Genomic DNA, 21129 nt, shown 5'->3' with positions numbered 1-21129 from the left:
GCTGCCATCTCTGATGACCACGCCAGGGTGAGAATTACCCAGTGTGTGGGTGCGTGTGGGATACTGGTCGAACTGGTTATAAAAATAACACTGGGGCTTTGAGCTGCTTCCTGCAGTTGAAGAAAACAAGGACGGGCTCTGTGTGCATCTGCAGGCACCGCTCTCACACTGCTTTTCACAGCCCAGGAGGGAGAACACAAGAAATTAGCTGTACATGTTTTAATACTTACCACCTGTTGCTAGAATAAGCAGAAGTGCATTCCTTGGAAAGCCCACATCTGACTGGAATTTGTGGTATTTTTAATTAGACATGCATTGGTTTGACCTATGCAGGCAGCACAAGCTGTTTGGTGCAACCACCCTTTGAAGAAGGTAAGGAAATACAAGAGCCTGGAAATGGCCTCTGTTCTTCCAGCCCAGAGGGGGTTTGAGCCCTTGCTAGAACAAGCTTGACCTAAGGAGCAGTGCTGCCATTTGTCAGTGCCTCTACAGCAATCCCTGATAAACTCCTTCCCCTCTCTAGGACCAGCCAGCCCCGATACCTTGGGGGACCCCAGGACTGAGCACTACAGGCAATGGCCAGCCCAGCAACTTCCTCCATGTGAGAAGGAAAACAAAATTCCTGTGTTCAAAATCAGCTTTCTCCCCCAAATGCATCCTTTCAAAGATGGACCCTGCCTCAAGGCAGCTGAGGTAATCCCTGCCACATGGATGGCTTGCAGGCAGGGCTGATACTGCAGAGGAGCACAAAGTCCCCCAAATCCACCCTGAGGGCAGGTGACAAAGCAAGGGGCACCCTACAAAGATCCTCACACTGGCACTTCAGAAGGGTGTCACCTCAGGAAGTGAGCCAAATCGCAGCACGGTGATATTTATGCCCCAAGTTGCAAAATACAGGATTTATTTTGGTTTTTTTTTTACTGCTTACCACAGAGCTGCTCTCCCACTGTTGCATAAAAAGCTTGAGTAAGACTAGTTGAGAAGGCAAATGAGAATAGCCAGGCAGAGACATGCCAAGGAAGGCAGGCTGGTAATACTGTAACTAAATCAGCAATTGTGAAAGTCAGACAATTAATAAAGAATGAATGAGCAGCAGCATTAAACGCTTGGTGCATCAGAAACAAGCCAGCCCTGTGGGGCTCTTTAGATCCGGCGATGCTCAACAATGATTCTGGGTCGTAACTGGGGAAAAGAGGTAATTATTCATATCACTCTTGCGTCACAGTTCCTATTTCAACAATAACTAATGCAAGCATTAAAACCCATTCACTAAATTCTGTCTCTTAATGGCAACAAGAATAATGTCCTTTAGAGAGATTTAGACAGAAATTATAGAAAAAAAATCCAAGTAATAAAAGTACCAAGATTTTAGGTGGAGGAATTAGAAAAGAGGGGTTGAAATCCACCTCAGCAGCAGAGCCCCAGATAAAGCAATGAGAGACATAGGACAGAATGCCACTGTGCTTCCAGGAAACCCCAGTGAGGAGAGCACAGCAATGCTGATTTCTATGCAGGGCTGGGGAAAAAAAAAAAGTATTTGCTATCAAGGCCAAGTGTACAGGAATCTGGCATCTACTCATTTGAGATGATTTTATATGGCATTGGCCACGCAGCCTCTCACAGGAAAAAGGAACAGAAGCTGCATCTGCCAAGATGCAGAAATGTATCCTAAAAAGACCCTGAAGGCATTGCAAGGTGTCATCCCAGTTCAAAGGACACTATGAAGACAGTGTGGTCCTGGGCAACATGCAGCAAAACAGAAAGGTGACGTATCTCAAACCACGGCACCACTGAAATCACTACCAATACAACCCATTCCTACAGAACATCTTCTGCTCTATCACATGCTTCAAAGAAGAAACAGAAAACAGTTCAGAAAAATCAGCAAGAACATGAGGCAGCTTCCCCAGACTCCTACATGCCAGAGGTTAAAACAAACTCTCTGTATCTGGCTTATCCACAGAGCAGGCTCAGTGGGCACTTGTCCACAGCTCAGACATGGGACTTGGAAAGAGCTTCCTCACATCAAAGGCTCTGACTTTAAGCAAATGCACAAAATCAGCTAGCTGGGAGTTGAAGTTGGATCCACTCAAACCACAGAAAGACAGGTCTTTCTCACAGAAAGCTCAAGGGGACCTGCACCCCAAGTCACACTCACCAACAGCTTTGGCCAATTATTCTGGATTTCTCTTCTCCTTTCAGATAATGTGGATTTCTTAGCATGTATGTAGAGGTCAGCACAGATGTGCTCTTTGTGCTGGGGATACCCACACATCCTCCAAGAGCCCAAGGATCAGGGAATGTTTGAAGGAGTCCAGATCAGTCCCATCCATCATGTTAAGAGGGAGTAAGAAAATGTCTCATTGCAGCAAAATGCTACAACAAAACTGGAGGCCTTGGAGAGAAAGAGATGGCTCTCTCAGATGCATATCACTGCTGCAATCCAACAACCCTGTAAAACATCACAGGTCAGGCTGTTTCCTGTTAAAGAATTAAACTGAAATTTAACCATTTCTGCTGAAGTTTCCTGTGGCAAATACACACTTCAGGCTGGTTTTTGCAGCTTCTGCTGGAACAGATCAGCATTTTCCATATGCAAGCCCATGACACAGGGAATTGGTTTGGTTGGGGATTTTTCCCTATCACGTTATGCTCCCACTGCTGAAAACCAAGCAACAGATTAAGAATCACTGGGATTGCCATGATCCATCAGGGAAGCCTGGCCTGAGAAGGAAACATTTCCTATTCTGAAAATTCTTTGTCTAGAGTCTTTGCCCTGGATAGACTTTACTCCAGGTGGGAAAGGCTGTGCCTTCCAAAAATCCCAGCTGAAGCAGATCACTGACCAACTATTGCCAGCAGGGACACCAGAGCAGCCACAGTGCCATGTGAAGGAGCAGCAGCCCTGTGCCACCCTGGCAGCCTCCCTTTGAGGTGACAAGGAGCAGGCAGGAGGAGGCGGGGGACCTCCAGGGATTTCAGCATGCTTTGTAGGCTACAGCCTCCTCTGCTGGGATGGGGAGAGCGCTTGGCTCCTTTCCCTTGTTCTGGGCAGAGCTTGCTCCTTCTGCTGCCCTACAGCAGATACATCCTTTCCTCTCACTCCCTAATTAAACTCCCATTCCACACACCAGCTCACACAATAGATTTTGCAACCTCTCTTCTTAACCAGATGTGCTGCTTTCCTCTCCTCCGGCACAGGGCAGGAAGCAGCGACGCCCCAAATCCCTCTCGCCTTGCTGCAGGCAGCGGGGCAGGCTCTGACTCCACGCCTCCCCGGGGCACAGCATCCCTTGGAACATCTTCCTGCTCCACTGAGCCAAAACCACCGGGAATTCATTTTAGCAGGGAAGAAACTGGGGCACGTGGCATTTTTTTTAGAAGGCTGCAGCCCCAGGCTTTTGTCTCTCTTCTGAGGTGATGCAGCAGAGAACACCACAACAGATTAAATTAAAGGGTCCTTGGCCTTTGAGGACCAGCAGGGGAGCAGAAGAGCAGAAAGGATCATACACAAGAGTAGTATTCAAAGCTGACTTCAGTTTGGTTTGACTTTAATTCAGCCTGGTTCCCTGCACAGGGATGTCTCCCTTAGAAGGAGTCTGACAAGTCACGGCCTCCTTGCATCTTAGGTTCTCATCCATCAAATGCATACCAAATTTTGCTCAACCCCTGTTTGTGAGTTTTAGTAACACTTTGGTCTCCTTTTCCTGTTATTTCTCCCTTTAATCATGGAACAAGAGTGAGGTATTGTCTTTGGACACACTCGAGCCTGGCTGGAAGATATGGCTGCCCAGAATAAGGCTGCCTGCATCTCTCCTGCTCAGGCCCATGCAGCATCAGCACCAGGGAGCATTTGGTCCCACTCCATCCCAGGAGTAAAATGTTGCCATGATGGCTGAAAACTGATGAAAGCACTGACTTGTTAAAAAACACATGAAAATTCCATGTTGTAGTAAATAAGAAGAGAAAAAAACTCCAAATAAAAGCAATGCCAATGGTGAGAGGAGACACAAACTCAGGGGGAAGGTCCAGTTCTTCACTGCACTGCCCAGATACTGCTGAGATGTTAGGATGAGTCACAGAGCCTGAAATCAGTCAAACCTCAGCATACCTCTCTCAAGCCTATTTTTTCTTATCAACAGCCTCTCAAGTAGCCAGAACCTTATCCTTACGCACAGTTAGAAATTTACTGTAAAATACAAAAGGAAGTGCAGATAGATATCTTCACCAGCAATTTTCTAGCAGCAGAAGAGACTGTCCCCTCTTGGTGATAGTGGTGGGGCTGCTGTGCACTGGGCTGGGTGTGTGACAGCTGGTGACACTGAACACAGCCCTTTCCCACAGTGACAACACCTTCAGCAGAGGTTTATGCAAGCCTGCGGCTCAGGCCATCAAAGGGAGCACTGTCACCCTGCAGAAGACTACCAAAGGATGATGGCTTCTGTAGGAACCCTTCAAACACTCACCAACAGCAATCACCAGTGCTAACATGACCCCAAATCTCCCAGAACAAGCTGCAGACCTCCTCACCTTGCCAGGCTGAATCCATTCATGCCTGGGAGGCAGAGTGTGCAACCAATCTTTCCTTTCTAGGCAGGAGGAAAAGCCAGAGCAGGAGAGCTCCTGTGGCATCTTGCAGTCCCACAGACTCCCTGTGTGCCTGTGCTCCAGGAGCAGGGGCTGCAGCTCCACATTCCCCTGCTGCTGGTGCAGCTGAGCCCTGGCACTGGGCTCAGCCTGCTGCTCTGCACTGAACCATCTGTGCAACACAGGAGTCTCACTGTGGGAGGGAAAGCCAGGGTTACCTGGCCAGCCTGCTGTGCCAGGTAGTGCAACCCACCAGTGCAGTCCTTCAAACATGCTGGAAGGACCATTTCTGAAGAAAAACAAGTGGGAAGCAGGAGGAAGAGGAGGAAGGACAAAGGCACACAGAGGATAGACATTGGTGAAATGGCTTTACATGCTGGCCATCAGCTTAGAGAGAGGTGGGAGCCAGAAGAGCATGCCCTGGCTGGGGAGGAGTGACAGCAAAGGTCTGCCCTCCCACCACGTTCGGGGAGCCTGGCAGACATTATTCCCCATCCTCTGCCCTGAGGTCCCTGCAGATATTTGCTGATGGCTCAGGCAGCGGCACAGCAAGGCAGTGAAGTGACTCAGTGTGAGCACAGCGGGGAAAGCCCCCAGGCAGGGAGGGAAATGAATCACAGGGAGACACTGCAGGCTCCCAGACAAGGAGCAGAGTCCAGCCCAGGGAAGTCCAGCCCGAGCACACGGAGGGCAGGGACGTGTGACAGGGTGCAGAGGACAGAAGGCAATGCTGCCTCCCAGCTTTCTGCCGGCAGCTCCAGTCCTGCCCTGGGCTCGGTGCCTACTTGGCTTCCAGTCCTCTCAAAGGCACTGGGCTGGCTCCAGGCCAGCATCACCCACCAGGAACGCTACTGGCTGTGCTGGCATGCCCAGCACCAGCCCATGTGTCCCTGCCAGAGCTCCCAGCATCGCCTGCCTGCAGGACACCGGCCCAGAGCAGAGTGCTGAGCTCCCCAGGGACACAGGAGCTACGGGGAAGACCGCATAAAGTGGCACCTCCTGGCTCAGGAGCTTTCCCAAACCACGCTCCCTCACCTGGTTCTGGTTTCCTTCATCCTCACTGGCTCCACAACTGAGCTGTCCATCCAGCCGGGAAGCCCCTGCTCTTTCCTGCCCCAGGCTGGCCACCTCACCCTATTTTGGAGCCTGGCCACGAGGGACACGCTGCTGTCGCAGGTTTGGCAGAGAACTCTTGGACAGGGCATTCCTGGAAGCTGCAAGGCAATGGGCTTATCATGACTTATGACTTATTTATGCAGGCAGCCAGCAGGGCCGGAGGGTGCCTGTCCCTCACCTGCACAGCGGGTCACAGTCTGGCTGAGCGCAGTCCTCCCTGCTGCCCCGGCCCAGCAGCTCGGGAGACACCCGGGCACCTCACCCCCCTCTCAGTGCCCTTCCCAAGTCCCTCTGGCCAGCAGTGCCCCAAGCCCCATCCTTCAGTGCCTTCCCCCGGGGCTCAGCGCTTGCTTTCCAGCATTAATGGCTTGCACTTCGCACCTCTTCGACAGCCCAGATGCCTGTCCTGCCACACAGAGCCATTTCCCTCCCTGAACTCATTTTACTCTGTGTGCATTGTAACTCACTCCTCACTGCTCCACTGGAGCCCACAGCCCCACTGGAAAACACTCCCCATGCTGGCCCTGACCCTAAGGCAGGCAATAAAGCCAGGGTCACCAGGCTTTGGCCAGCTGTCCTGGAAACGTGGGCAGTCTTGGACAAAAAGCTGCTCTAATCAATCTGGGTACTAATTTAACCAGTTTATTGATTAAATACTAACCACAGGATGAGATCCTGGCCTATCTCGTGCCATGCTGGCAGCAGTGCTGGACTAGTCGTTATTTTGACATTAAGTGGCACTGGTGGTGCCAGGAGAAATACAAGCATGCCCAGAAGGCTTCACCCCCTTATTGTACCTGTCAGAGCACTGAAAGAGCAACTGAAATTATTGCAGACATCCTTTCAATGCCTCCCAGATCTAATACAACATAATCTTGTTCATCTTGGATAACCACATCAAGTCATTAGCTTGTCAATAATTCACCTTGCATCAAGTGCCACGACTTGGCACGAAGCAGGCTGTGCTCTTCAGGTGCCCAGAGCCTGAGCATCTCCTGGCCAGCTCACTTCCCACTGTGCTGGTCCTCACAGACACACAGGCTCCCAGGGCCAGCTTGCTCCCAAATCCTGCTCTGCTTTACAGAAGGGACGCCCGTGCGTGGGGAGAGAAAAGAAGAAAAAAAAGGAAGGCATCGCTGTAAATGGCCTCATGCTTTTAAAAACTCACCATGGCAAGAGCAGGGATAGGTGAGAAATATTCTAACGAGCTCAGAGTTACACCAGGAGCTCTACACCAATAACTGGCCACACACATCAATCTTCACAACAGTCCAACTGCACCTGTGGCCTGCAGAGGATGCAAAATCTTGCTTTACACAAGCTTGTAGAAATTCAGTAATTTTGCCAATTTGCTAAAATTAAGCTCAGCTATGCAAAGCAACAGAAGTCCCACAAAATCAGACGTACCTGACAGAGTAGGAGGTGTAGAGGAGCAAGAATTTCAAGTGCTTGGAATGCATCCCTGTTTTGAGCCTGCAAAGCTCAGCTGGACACTTCCCAGAAACAGCCTTGCAGAAGACTTCCACAGAGGCAGCTTTTAAGAAGTGCCTATATAGGATTTCATCCTTTCTGGCTCCAGAGAAAACCTGGATCAAAGCTGCACTCAGCAATCCAAAAGGGCTGATTCCAAATTCTCTAGAACCCCGGCACCAAGCCCCAGCCAGGGGGCTGGCTGCCCTGGAGACATGCCAGGGGTATAGAGAGGAAAGCATTTGCATGAATTTACATCATGACAACGTAAAAAATATACAGTTGTCATTGTCATTTAGGGCCTGTGAGCTCACTGGGAAGGGAGGGGAAGGAAAAAGGTATCTTGCCATCTGCTCAGGCACTTTCAACTAAAATCTGCAACAGCTCATAATCCTTAGGGTTGGGAAGATCAACCACTCTTAGTTTGGGGCTTTTGGATGTTCAGGTGACTTCCTGGACTTAAAGACCAATTCCTTGTATCTTGCACCCAGAGGAGCCAAGGAGCATTGGGAAAGCCAACCTACTCCAGCAATTCAGGCCATGAAGCAACATGGACTGGGTCAGCCTGTTTGGGATGAGGAGGAGACAGCAGCCAGTACTAACAGAGGCCCCAGTGCTTGCCCAGGAAATGAGCTCTGTCTACTGTATTTATTACCCATGTGGACACCAGTGGTCTGCAGCAGAGGTGTAGGGTTTGGAGGAAAGCTGCAAAAAATGCTCACAAAATTGCTCTCCAAGTGGATCTTTAGCATGGCTAATGCCCCATTCCACCGAGTCATTTCAGGGCCAGGGATTTCCACCAAAGTGCAGGGCAGAGAGGGCTTGTTCCTACAAGCCCAGCCCATGCAGGAAGGAAAAGCAGAGACAGTCAGCTGAGCACCTCCCATTCCCTCCTTACTGAGAGCTGAGCTGTGAAAATCCCAGGAATTCTCCACATTCTCCTGCTTCTGGACAGAACCTCCCTCTGGCCAGGACCATGAGGATGACCATGGTATCACCAGCCCTTCAGCAGTGGGGAGAAGGGGACGGCATCAGTGGTCTACCAATCCCCTGTTTAAGTTCCTCTCACCCCTGACCCACAAAAGGGACCAGCTTTGGGCTTCACCAAATCCCCCCTTGCTCAGGTGCAGCTGTCCTGCCCACCCACAGCTCTGCTCTGCAGGGTGGGCCTGCCTGGGGCAGGCATCCCAGCAATGTCAGTTATGCACTGTCCTCCTCTGTGCCCCCAAAGGGTCAGGTCTCCATCTAAACAGGAAGCCAGGACCTGCCAGGCCCCAAGTGTGGGGGAGTAGAAGGGAGGCAGTGCTACAGGAGATGCTGCTGCTGCTGCTGTCCCAGTCCCTCCCTGTTTCCAGCCCAGCCCAGGCAGTCATGGGGGCCTTCCACGGCATTCTTCCCACTGGGAACCCCACTCTGGGGCAGACAGCATCCTCACTTCTTTGCAGAGACATTTTTTAAATCACTTAGTAAATAGAGGCAAAGTCTAGAGAGCAGCTGTGGTGAAGGCAGCACTGAGAAAGGGGGAGTTGAGGCAGCAGAGGGGATGTTGAGGGTCCCTTCATCAGCACGTAATAACTTGGAACAAACTGAGACAGAGCACCTTCCCCCTAAACCAGCGACTGCATTAAAAACCACACAAATCTCAGGGTCAGCAGCTGCTTCACACTCTACACACAGAACTGCTGCTGGCTTGCACTTGACCATCTCTCACTGCTTGCTTTCTGTGCCTAAATAAACTTCTTTCTTCCTCTGGTTTTCCATAATCCTGTATTACGGGATTATTTTATGCCTTAAAGCAGATGGGGAGCTATGCTCTGTAAGCAGGACACGCATGCCCCCAGCTCCAGACAAACTTAAAGTAGACCCGGCACCCAGCCCGACCAGAAATGTCCCCCGTGGTCCTTCCTGCTGCCAGGCACCCAGCCAGGGCAAAGCACAGCACACCTGGGAAGGGCTCTGCACGTAAACAGCCATCAAAACAACCCCCCTAACAAACAGCACCTCCCCAACAAATAACCAGACATTCAAAGTCTCTCTGGCAGATCTGATCTGCAAAGTCTTGGCCTTTCAATGACTTGCATCTCTCCTGTCTTACACCAGGTGAAGAAAGCCTGAGCACACGCTTCAAACACATCATTTACCACGAGAAACCATTATTTTACTCTATTCTTTTCACTGCCACTCAGAGCTGTACCTATGAATGCTCTAGACTGTGCTTGACTTTATTTATACTGGTCAACAAGGATGTTCTGGTGTTCTTATTTTTTCCCCCAGGGTTTACTGAAGCCCTGAAAGTTGTGCCAGCCCTTCCACACCAAGATGGAGTTCTGTGATTTTGGGGCCGGAGGTGCATTTGTTCAAAAGTCTTGTCTTGAAAGGCAATGAAGGAAAATGCTGTTTATGAGAGCTTTGATGACATAACAGTTGCCCTGTCCCAAACTTTGTCTGGACGCAAGGTGAGCAAACCTAATGCCATCAAGGCCTTCCCAGCCAGTGCCCCAGTCACAACATTAACCCTCATGGAGAGGACAGGACAGCAGGTAGGAAAGCTGTTGGGGAAAGCCCACTAACTATTTATACCCTGAGAGTCTGAAACAGAGGAGCCTTGAAATCTCTGTCCTTTGAAATGTGACACTCCTTACCTTGGGATATGATACTCCTCTCCTTCTCTGGTGAAAATGAGATTATAGCAAGGGTCTGCATGAAGGAGTGAGAGGAGCAGAGCTCTGAAGTGGCTGCTCAGTGTCAGGAGCAGCTTTGGTGCTTATGGGATCCCATGAGACCAGCAGAAGGACAGCTCATCCCTTACCCAATACCCCTGCAAGTGCCTTCAGGCCCTAGCAGTTCAGGATGTTATTCCCAGGAGAGAGGACAGGGAACACCACTTTCTGTGGCCCAAGGACAGACCAAATCACCTGCCCCTGCAGCCACAGCCTCCACACCGAGGGCCAGCCCAGCCTGAAGGGCTGCCCCATGCTGAAGAGCAGCCAAACTCCTGCTTTTTACAGCCTGGGGGCAGCGAGTTATGGGGGCATGGTTTGCTCCTCTCCCAGCCCCCTCTGAACACCTTGCAGGTTTGCTGGCCAGAGGCTGGGGAGCAGAAGGAAAGCTCCTTTCTTGGCTATTGGCCCAGCATTATACAGCAAGGCTGTCCCATATCCTGACTTTAAGTACTTTGGGAAGCCAGATGACTTAGTTACCAGATGATACCCCCTGACCTACTCACCATCAAACAAGCTCACTGCTGGCCAGCCCCAGAGCTCCTTACTCTGCACTTTAATTTGCACCCTGCCATTTAGCACTAACCTGCTGCCACATTCAGGCACCTGAAACTCTTACACAAGCAGTGAAACCCCAGGGACACTTGCACAAGTAGCTTGTTGTAATGCCCCTATCATGGACACGCTACAGTTACCATCGGGTGCCAGCAGCCTGACATCCCACATCCACCTTCCAGCCCATCCCTGCCTCCGCAGCACTGGGAGCACGGACACAGCCCTGCCTGCTCGGGCTGCAGCCACAGCGCACACGATGCCCGGGTACCGCGGGGACAGCCGTGCTGCAAGCAGGGCTCTGTGCCACACCAAGCCCGCAGGCACCATGCCCAGGTGACACGGAGATGGCAGCAGAGAGAGGGAAAAACAGAGTTATGAATACACTGGAGGACAAGATTTATGCAAGCCAAAGCTGCAGATGCACACAGAGGAGAAGCCTAGGCACTCCCCGGGGATGGGGATGGGGAAGGGGAAGGAGCGGCCTGGCCGCACTCACCCTGATGCGCCGCATGGCCGTCACGATCTCCACACGGCTGTTTGGCCGTGGCACATCCAGGCTCCCGATGTACTGCAACGAAAGAAAGGAGATCAGTCCAGTTCCTACAGCACTGGGAACTCCACGGCCTCAGTGGTATCCACAGTGGGAACCCAGGGTCACTTCTGGGGAACCAGCAGCATTTTGCCTGCGGCACCTGAATCCTTGCACGCCTCCAGCCATGAAGCTGTTCCCTCACCACAACACTGCAAGTAGTCAAAACCCCTTTTTCTAGCAAAAAAATAACTTCAGCCATCAGGCCAGCAGGACTCACTCATCTAGGCCATGATCAAAGCACAGAGGTATAAGCAAATATCCCCTCGGTTGCAGTGAGTCATCTATTACAGACCTGGATATTGGAATATCCCTAAAATAGCCGGACCAACCTGTCCTGTGACAGGCCCTCCATTATTTAATTGCAGCCCTGCCAAACCCGTGGCTGTTTTTGCAGGAGTGCTGAGCCTCCAGGCCAAGCCTCCAGAATAAAGGAGCCGCTCTGCTATTCAAAGGGGACCAAAGGCAGCGCCACTGCGACCCAGCACGGAGAGACGCGGAACAAAACCTTTTTAAAAATAAAATCGAAGAGGGCAGATTCTGAAGAAGGATCAGAAAACAGACAAGCCATGAAGAGTCAATGCTGAGCACTAAAAATGTGTAGTTAGAAGAAAAGCATTTTGAGCCTATTTACTGGCCCTCTGTGCTCCCACGCTTCATCTCGACACAAGGGCTGACGTCACCCTCGGCAGCACAGCGCGGGCACCAAACCCAGCAGGGCTGCGTGTTCCTGGGAATATGGTCATAACCTCTGCTGGCACCATGAAAGCCCAGGTGGCTGACTCCCAGCAGCAGCACCGAGATGGGTGCCTAAGTGTCTGAACACGTGCTTAGGCAGAGGCTGCTGAGAGGGCTTATTTCTCTCCCAGCATCACTGCAGGACTTCCAGCTCCCCTGCACTGGGGTTGCCACCTCTAAGGAGGGATGGCACGGTGCCAGGGATGCAGGACCACACCTGGGCTTTGTGTGTGAGCTGCCCCAGAGGGCCCTCTGGGACAGAAACTCAGGGAGCCCTGTGTTTCTGAGCGCCCTCCTTGCCAACCCTCCACGGCCAGGCCACCCCCAGAGGCGCAGCTGCTGTGGGGGGGACACTGAGGCAGATGTCCAGTGACCAGCACAGGGCAGTTGGTGGCGAGAGGAGATGTGCAGAGAGGATATAAAAATGAGCCCCAAACAGCTGGCGTGTCCGTCACATGCCACGCAGGCTGCGCAGTGCAGGGCAGCCTTATGTAAGTGGGAATTACAGCCCGTGATGCCCGGCCCCTCACTGCCCTGCCGTGGGCACACAGCTCTGGGTAAGTTCCCTGTCATATCCTCTACAGAGTCTGCCACCCCTTCAGAGGGGCAGGTCACCTGAGGGAGACACCTCAGACATCAAGTCATCCCCTTTTCTGAGGTAAGGCCTGGAAACCATCAGTAAAAAGCAGGAGCTGAGGAGGAGGGCAGAGGTAGCTGGGGTCCCAAACCTGCAGTCACCATGCAGGACCTAAGGAAGAAGCCTTTCCCCATCCTGCTGTGCCAGGCAAACATCGCTGTTGTACTTCCCCACCAAGCCTTCCCACATCACTTTTCTGCCAGGGACCACCTGGGGAAGCAAGATTCTTATTCTATGTGAGGAGAAGGACAGACTTTTGCAGCCAGAGGAAGCCTGTCTCCTTCCAGCTATTCCCAGCTGCATGAGGTCACTGCCTGGTAATCCCTTTCCTTCCCCAGGCAGGTGCAGAACACAGCCATGCCCAAGGACAGGGCAGGCAGTGCCAGCTGGGCAGGAGACAGATGCACCACCCTGGATCCCACAGCCACAGGAACTCCAGCCATGCCGAGCTCCTGGCTGCCCACCAAACCTCATGGCCACAACCGCGTGTGTGAGGCAGGGCTGGGGTGCCCTGCAAGCACAACCAGACACCACCTCTTTGGATTGGCCTCCTGAGAAAACAGCATCAGCAGTAGGGTTGTCTTGATGCTGTCCTATCTGTGCTCCACCTCCTGCCCACATGTACCCAAACCGAGGGGCACAGGTCACAAACCCTGCAGGATTCATCTTTGCTCCCCAGCCTTGTTTCCAGAGCATCCTGCTGTATCCCACAGCCTGTGGGTGCTCCCACCAGAGCCCATGGCATGGCACACCCAGCCCCAGTGTGGGCTCACTGCCCACAGTGACCTTGCTCACAGCCCCAAAAACAGCCCCCTCTTCCTTCACTGTGGAGGCAGGTATTTTTCACACATTTCATACAACTGAGCAGATGGACAAAGTCTCTCTGGATCATTTTTGCCTTCAAGGCAGAAATCACATGTGATAAGTGCATTGCAGAAGAGTAACCCTTTACAATGTGGTGAATATCCCCCCAAAATGTGGACTTGGGGGTTGGTCTTCCAGCTAAACAACTTCCCAGATGAGCTGGGGGGATGGTCTGAGAAACCATCCATATTCAGCAGTGATTTGCAGGCAGGGAACACACTGAGGGCTGCTCCTGCTCCACTCTCCTCCAGCCCTCCTACTCACAGCACCAATTTTAATTATGGGAATAGGTGTGGGAACAAGCAGGTGAGACAAAGACAAGGATAAGCAAAGCACCCAGAGCTTACACAGTGCAATACATCCCACTCACCCCACCGCACCCCTGAGACTGAGCTCCCTCTCTGCCAGGGCAGGAGCTCACAGACCCCAGCATGGGCACTCCAGGCACAGATTTCTGCCTCCCTCTAACACCCCGTGCCCCCACCGAGGTGCCCGGCACACGGTGGTGGTCCTGGTCCCTGCAGGGGCTGTTGTCCTGGCTCCCAGGGCTCAGACCAGCATCCGTGCCAGCGAGCTGACCCCATGGCAAAGGCAGGCAGGAAGGAGAAAGGAAGGTGCCCGAGACAAAAGGGAAGAAAATAAAGCTGTGCAAAAGAGCTGACAAAGAAAGCCATGAAAGAACTCGTCCTCCCCAAGCCCGCACAAACCAAGGGGGAGAACATGTGTGCATAAGCAGGATGTGGCTTTTCCAAATAATCGGCTCCAGATCCACGGCCCCAGCACCCTACCAAGGGATGAGGGGACAGGACTAAAGTCCCACACCCAAGAGAGCCAAGTGGGATCAGGGGGTCACAAGCCCCACATGCTGTCCTGGGCAGCCTCCTCCTCCCCAGTTAGGTGAAGAAAGGCCACCTGCCAGGTGAATGGCCAGCCCAGGGGGTCCCTCAGCAGCAGGGCCCTGGCAGCCCCACAAAGGCAGCCCTCACACTGCCAGCGGCCAGTGCTGCGCCAGGCTGTGATGCCAGCACAACGCATCTCTTTTGTAGGGTGCTTTCGCTCCTTCATATACCCCACTGCTCCTCATCCCCGTGTTGGGATCAGCCTTCCATCCATCCTTCCAGGGCCCCAGGAGGGACAATCCCTCCCCCTGCTGAGGGAGGTGGCAGCACCCATCAGGCTGCTCAGGAGCCAAAGGGACTCTGTTTGCTGTGCCCTCCTCAGGATGGTGCTCCTCCTCAGGAGACTCTCTGTCCTAGGCACAGCGGGCAGGGGCCCCTGCACACAGCCTACACCACCGCACCCTCTGCCCACGGCTTACAAAAGATCTGCCCAGTTCTGGGAAATGCCAGGGAAAAAAACAAATTTGTTTTTTAAACAGAAAACAAAGGGGAGCACTTTGCCAAAGCACTGTTTGCACAAGTCACTCAGTTTCTCATTTTTCCTCGAGGCTGTTGAACGCTGCTCGTTTTCTACTCTGTCAGAAACGACTTTTCCTGAGAAGCTGCTTTTTCTGTGACAGCAGGTGGCAGATATTTTCAGAAAACTGAAGGCCAATCGCATCACTGCCGGGGGACACCTCGGAAGGGGTGTTGATGAGATCGGTGGTGGGCAGAGGTGGGCAGCCAAAGCCTTCCTGGGGAGGAGATGCTGCCTTCCTGCTGCTCCGACAGGCCAATGTTGCGTGCAAAGGTCAGGGCTGAATCATCCCCGCCTTACAGGGGACCCTGCACTGGCTGGCTGCCAGCTGCCAGCTTCCAGAGCCACCCTGAGCCAGAGACCCTGCCACAGATGAGGAGCCACTGCTTCCTTATGGGAGCTGCAGGCAGGCAGTAGGGTGGGGGACGCGCTGGCACCAGCCCCAGGCCGTCTTCAGGGCCAGGGCAGCCCTGTCTGGGCAAGGGGTGCTGCCCCAGATTAGGGAGGGGTTACACCAGCAGCCAGATGGGAGGCACCAGGTGTGGGGCACAAGGGTCTCCACATTTCTACATAGGCCAGGGCGGCGTGAGGCCTGCCCCAGGCACTGGGACATTGACCCTGCCACACGTGGCTGTGCCACAAAGTGAGGGACAAAGTACTGGGGCACCAGTCTGAAACCTCTTTATTTCTCCAGCACCCAGGGAACACCCAATCTGCCTGCAGTCTGGCTGATAAGGGCTTCTCCGCAGGCTGTTGCTGTCAGGGAAAGCAGGGAGAAATCCATTCCCAGGACTTGGGCTGTCCCACTGTTCCTGCTCTCCAGTTGCCCACGCATGGCCTCAGCCTCGGGAGCCAAGGGTCTGAGCTGGCATGGCCCCAGCTCTGCCCTGCACCTCAGGAACACCCTGCCTTTGCTGGGTGGAAAGGGGGAAGTTTACTCACACTGCGGTGGTGCAAGCTCAGAGGCCAAAAGGGATGGAAAATTCACAATGCCAGCTGATTTTAATGGAAAAAGGCCCTGGCTTCTATTCTGAGTCTGGCAGAAGGGTGTTCCGCTGAGCTGGGCACCTCAGCCTTGCCCAGCTCCTCCCTGAGCAGGGCTCTGCACCCCAAGGACAACACATCCAGGTCGTCTGAGGCAGTGTGTCAGAGCCATCCAGAGCCATGCAGCTGGACACGACACTGACACACCAGGGACCTTCACAGCAGGCAGGCAGAACCCTTAAGGACACCAGTGCCTACGTGTCTGTTGGTCCCAGATGTGGGACCATCTTGCCCTGCTTAGGAGCTGCCCTGAGGCTCAAGTGCCAGAAACACAGAGCTCTGGGGGCCCCAGGACACTCACCAGAGCAACAAGCACCACACCCACTCTCCCCTCTCACCAGCCAAAACAGGGGTCACCTGGAAAGGGGACACCTTTACTGCAGGTGACCGTGCAGCAGGGCCAGCAGGTTACAGAGCCAGCAGGTGCCAAGGAGGGATGAAGATTCCCCATGCCAGTGAAGCAGGACTGTCCAGTCGCCGTGTTTCCAATGCCCACCCACCCACAGCTGCCCTCACACTGGGCCTGAGCCTCCTGCACCTCTACCCAGCTACAACAGGGATGTGCAAGCCCAGAGCACTGCAGAAAGCAGGGCTGGGAGCATCCTCCCCCCCACAGCTGCTCCCGCGGGACCTCCTGGCATCTGCAGAGCCCACGTGCCCAGGACCCGCAGCCTGGGCACACACGGCTTTGCCAAAGCCAGACGGAGCTTTCTTTGCTAAGAGCTCCACTAAGCAGCCTACGAACTGACTTAACAAGTATGGCAGAAATATGCCACTGTTTCAGACAAGAACCTTTGTAGACTTGGGAAGGTTATTTATAGCCTGGAGCAAGCAATCCCAGGCTCAGGCACACTGCAGCTTTGCTCTGGGCTGAGCAGCCCCGACAGAGCACACCAGAGCTGCCAGCACAAACAGCCCCCAAACAGAGCTGCCAACTCCCTCCCAGCCAGCCAAACTGGTGCAGAGTATCACACAACCTGTCTCCTGCTTCCTAGCCCTCCAGGAAAGGGACTCTTGCTGGGAAGGGAGCCTAAAGCAGTGGAAAGAACTGAAACCTCGATCAGGGCTGCCTGCAATTCAGTTCACTTCCAACGCTGTTATTTGAAGCCCCTACATACACAAAAATATACATACGAGTGGAAACACGCATGTACTCCCTGCTTAGTGCTCACCTGAGGCTATAATCGTTTTCCTGATAAAGGATTTCTCTTTGGAGCAACTGGCAGCACCTGCCGGTGCTCACAGCCCCTGGAGGGTGGCAGGCAGGTGGGCTGCAGAGGTTCAGAGGAAGGGACATAATGGATCAGGCTCAAGTCTCCTCCATGTCCCATCTCCAAACATAGAAAGCAGCAGATGCTCAGTTCAACTTCACTTTCCCACGCACAGAAGCAGAGAAAGCACTGACAAAAATGACAGAAAGTGAGTGCCTGGTTGCCAAGACCACTTAAGGGAAAAAAACTCTACCCCACCAGCCAAACACAAACCCCCCCACCTGCTGCACAGAAGAACAGCAACCCTCCCAAACCTCAAGCCCCACATTTACCTGCAGGCACGTCTGCTATCGGGAACAGCAGGTTTCAGCCCATGGGATGCCCAGGCCCATGGCAGTCCCAGATCACAGGCACTGGCTCCGTCAAGGACTGAGATGTGTTTGGGCAGCCACTTCTCCCCCTGCCTGCACACAGGGGAGCAGCAGAGAGGGTCCTCACACCCCTCTGCCCCTTCTTTGGAAACCATGTGCATCAAGGCTCTGAGAAGGGATTAACGGGACTAAAGGAGTAACAGCTGCTTCCAAATAATGGGCTTTTGGTAGGTGGGACTTTGCTCTGGACCACAAGACCTCTGGGGCAGGAGGCCCCAGCCCAGCCCAGCTCCCAGGACAGGGACAGTAACAACTTCCCTGAGAAAACCCAGCACTCCAACAGATGAGGGTCTGGCAGCCCAGTGCTAGGCTCCATTCCACTCCATTCTCTCTGCCTGCTGCTCTCTCTGGAGGCATTGGAGTAGCCAGTCATAATTTCTGAACACACAGAATTGTTGGTGTTGCACAAGGTGGCCCTTGGGTTTTGTCCTGCAGCACCAGGGCTTTGGGAAGACACGGAGTAAGATCACATCCCTCTCCTTCTCATGGAGGTGGAAGAGAACAGGAGGTGTCTTTCCTCTCTCTATCCCCATTTATTTAACCAGAAAACCACTGCACAAGTGGGAATTTCTGTCCATTCCCCTGCACCATGCTGCAGCTCCCAGTTCTTTCATCCAAACATTTCAGCTAACCCAAGAGGCCAGGCTTTTGATTTTAATCAACAATTCAGACTGCAAGACACAGAAGAAAACTAATGTCCTGCCTCCCCTCGGAGCCAGCTCCTCCAATTCCCTGCAGCCTGACCAAGGCATCTCTGGGATACAGCGGGGCTTGGTGCCAAGAGAAGTGCCCAATAAAAACAGATCCAAATGTGTGAAATGTATTACTGTTCCTAAGAAGATGGAGTGGGATTTTCCATCTCTTGGATTTATCTCCAGAAAATGGATTAGCATAATCCTTAGGGGACACTTTTCTCTGACTCGGTGACCCTGTGCCAGCACATACGGCTGTGAGAGGCTCCAGCGGGGACAAGAGGCACAAGCCTCCCAATGGCATCGCAGCTCAAGTGACAGCACTGCTCGCCTCACATCAAGTCCATCACCCTCTGCTTGACAAAGGTTCCAATTCGGACCGCCTGTGGCCACCCAATCACCCGGGATGCCAGGACTCCCTCAGGAGAGAGACAAGGGGGACAACAGCACGGATGCCAGCTGCTGTTGATGGACCAAAACACACACTACATCCACCACACGTGCCACTAAAAGACAGCAGCAGGTCTGAGTGTAAAAATACAATTAAAAATTAAAGCAATAAATCAGCACATACTGACTCAGGTCCACACTCCCCCCCTACAGTGAGCCCCAAGCAAGCTCGTCAGGAATCTCTGGCTGCTGGAGCGAAGAGCACTCACTGGTCCAGCTGCTGAGCTGTTCCACTGGGATCCCCGCACTATCGCTATCCCAGGAGGATTTGAAGAGGCAGCCACTCAAGTCTTGACACCCCAGATGAACACTTTTCTGTTTCTGTTTTCTTTAATCTTCCCCCCAAAGTTTTGCTCTAAATCAGAGTTCCATATTTTTGTGACTTGAGCTGGGTGCCTGGCTGCTACAAGAGCTGTGCGGGCGTAAGCACTTGGGATTCTTGGGGATAAAAGGAAGTAAAGGAGTGTAAGCATTTAATTAATCTCCAGCAATCTAATAAAAGGATAGAGTAATTGCCTCAGCTATCTGCATTCTGTATCTGGCATCAAGGGCTGCTGGAGAAACGCAGGAATTCGGAAGCTGGGCTTCGCACAGATTGTGCTTGGCGTGCCACAGGATACCAAATAAGAGAAAGGGGAGCTAACAAAGGCTAATATGCAGCGCTGCATTAACACAGCCAGACCAGCAGCGTGGAGCAGAGATGAGCCACGAGCAGACCCAAGGGCTGCTGATGCCCAGTCCCACTCCCCAGCCCCCAAGCTGGGTCACCCGAACCTGGCATGGAAGAGGCACACGGGATTTAGAAGGTGAGATGCTTTGCAGCCTCCCTGCAGGGGAGGGGTGAGCAGGTGCTAGCAGTAACACAGAAATCACCAACCACCCAGGAGCAAAAGCCTGCAAAGTTGAGCTTGAACAGTCTTTCCCAGGAAATAGTTGCAAAGCAGGTTTAAGTTTGCTCCATAAACAATTCCTCGGCTGTTTTGCTCTCTGCAGCACAGTGCCTGCCATAGGGCAGGTGATGGCCTCTGCAGAGGAACACCCGCCCCCCCTCCGCCCCCGGCCCGGAGAAAAGGCGGAAAATAACACTTTGACACCCTCCGACGAGCCGCAGCCTTGCCCCGAGGGCATCGCACACAATTAGATGCTAAATTTCCTTCCCTTGACAGCACATGTTCTCAGAAGACAACAATGTGTGACAGACGCCTGTCTTCCTGCCGCTCAAAACGGTTTTACACCCGGCTTTTCCCTTAAGCCAACCTCACTTGAGTATCTCCATCGAGATGATAACCGTGGCCCCTGGGAGAAGCAAACGCAGCAGGGTTTTATGTTTCCCCTTTCCAAATCTCCCGGCCAGGTCCTTCCCGATTTCCTTCTGGCCAGCGTGCCTTGCTCGGTAGCTTTAGCCAGGCTGCTGCGAGATGGCAAGCGCCAGCCTGCGGGCAGCCACGGCCGACGTGGAGCCAGAGAATGAAAAGTCCCAACGGAAAAGATAAAAAGTAAAGAGCACTCCACTGGCGAGGATGGTTTATATACGTAAAGAGAAATAGCGAGCGCTTATTTAGGGTGTGTGTCGCTGACCGCCTGCACCGCAAATGGCACACAGTTCATCCGAGGCTGCTCACACTAGAGGAGCACCAGGGTCCGAGGCATCCTGCAGACCCCGACCACCCGTGCCCCATCCCCGCGGCGCTCCGGCACTGCCCACAGCGCTGGAGCCGCAGAGCACAGCCTGAGCCCTCTGCTCTTCCTGCCTGGGAACATGCACATGGACCCCGCTTTTGGGGCCAGCGTGCCCGAGCAACACCACGCGGAGCCCTGGAGGGATGCAGGGCCAGGGAGGGATGCTGGGGTCAAGCAGGATGGTGACCCCACTCCAGCCTGACCCATCCCACCAGTCTGGGCATCCCTACCGGACAGGTTGGAAGCCTCGCCCAACTCCGCAGCTGAGTTTAGGGGAGACCAGGCAACGCCAAGGGGAAGGGCTCAGGAGAAAGCAGAAAATCCCCACAGCTGTGCCAAGAGAGGGGTGGAAAACCGGGCATCCCGGAGCGTCGGGGTGCAGCGCCGAGCAGCGACCCCTGAAGCACCCCCGCGCCCGCCGCCCACCTTGGCCTCGAAGCAGATGCCGTGCTGGAAGGCGTCCTCGTTGTGCAGGGGGATGCGGAGGTCGTGCCGGTCGTCCACCAGGTTGTACTTGGACTTGGCGGGCATGGCGGCCCCGCGGCCGGGCAGCCCTGCAGCCGCTCGGCCCTGCCGCCGCCGAGCCCGCCCCGGCCGGCCCCGGGGCGGGGACGCGCCCGCGCGGAGCGAGGGGGCGGGCGGCGGGGGCTCCGCGCCCCTCCCCGGGCAGCGCCGGCCCCGCGGGCTCCGCGCCCCTCCCCGCGCAGCGCCGGCCCCGCGGGCTCCGCGCCCCTCCCCGGGCAGCGCCGGCCCCGCGGGCTCCGCGCCCCTCCCCGGGCAGCGCCGGCCCCGCGGGCTCCGCGCCCCTCCCCGGGCAGCGCCGGAGCGGGAGCGCCGCGGGCAGCCGGCGCTGAGACCCTGTGCGCTGGGCCGGGCTTGCGCGCCGCCGCCGAACTTCGAACAGGCGGATAAACCACAGAAGGGATAAT

At 54.0% G+C, this 21129-nt stretch overlaps 1 protein-coding gene across 3 annotated transcripts in view; it reads right to left on the bottom strand.

The window, feature by feature from the left end:
• Nucleotides 1–20842, bottom strand: part of NOS1AP (nitric oxide synthase 1 adaptor protein) — a 35817-nt gene extending 14975 nt beyond the window's left edge. Inside the window, exons 1-2 of one of the 3 annotated variants that reach the window (XM_063406754.1) lie at nucleotides 20627–20842; nucleotides 10945–11016 (exon numbers count right to left, since the gene is read on the bottom strand). In XM_063406754.1, coding sequence (XP_063262824.1) covers nucleotides 10945–11016; nucleotides 20627–20731 — 177 coding nt within the window. In that variant the 5' untranslated portion in view covers nucleotides 20732–20842. The remainder of the gene's footprint in view (nucleotides 1–10944; nucleotides 11017–20626) is intronic. The other 2 variants (XM_063406753.1, XM_063406755.1) reach the window with 2 other exon arrangements.
• Nucleotides 20843–21129: the final 287 nt, after the last annotated feature.

This window comes from Prinia subflava, chromosome 10, assembly GCF_021018805.1.
Source record: "Prinia subflava isolate CZ2003 ecotype Zambia chromosome 10, Cam_Psub_1.2, whole genome shotgun sequence".
NCBI classification, from domain to species: domain Eukaryota; kingdom Metazoa; phylum Chordata; class Aves; order Passeriformes; family Cisticolidae; genus Prinia; species Prinia subflava.
Note: the sequence above shows the minus strand (reverse complement) of the source record. Positions and strands in the feature narration are given on the sequence as shown.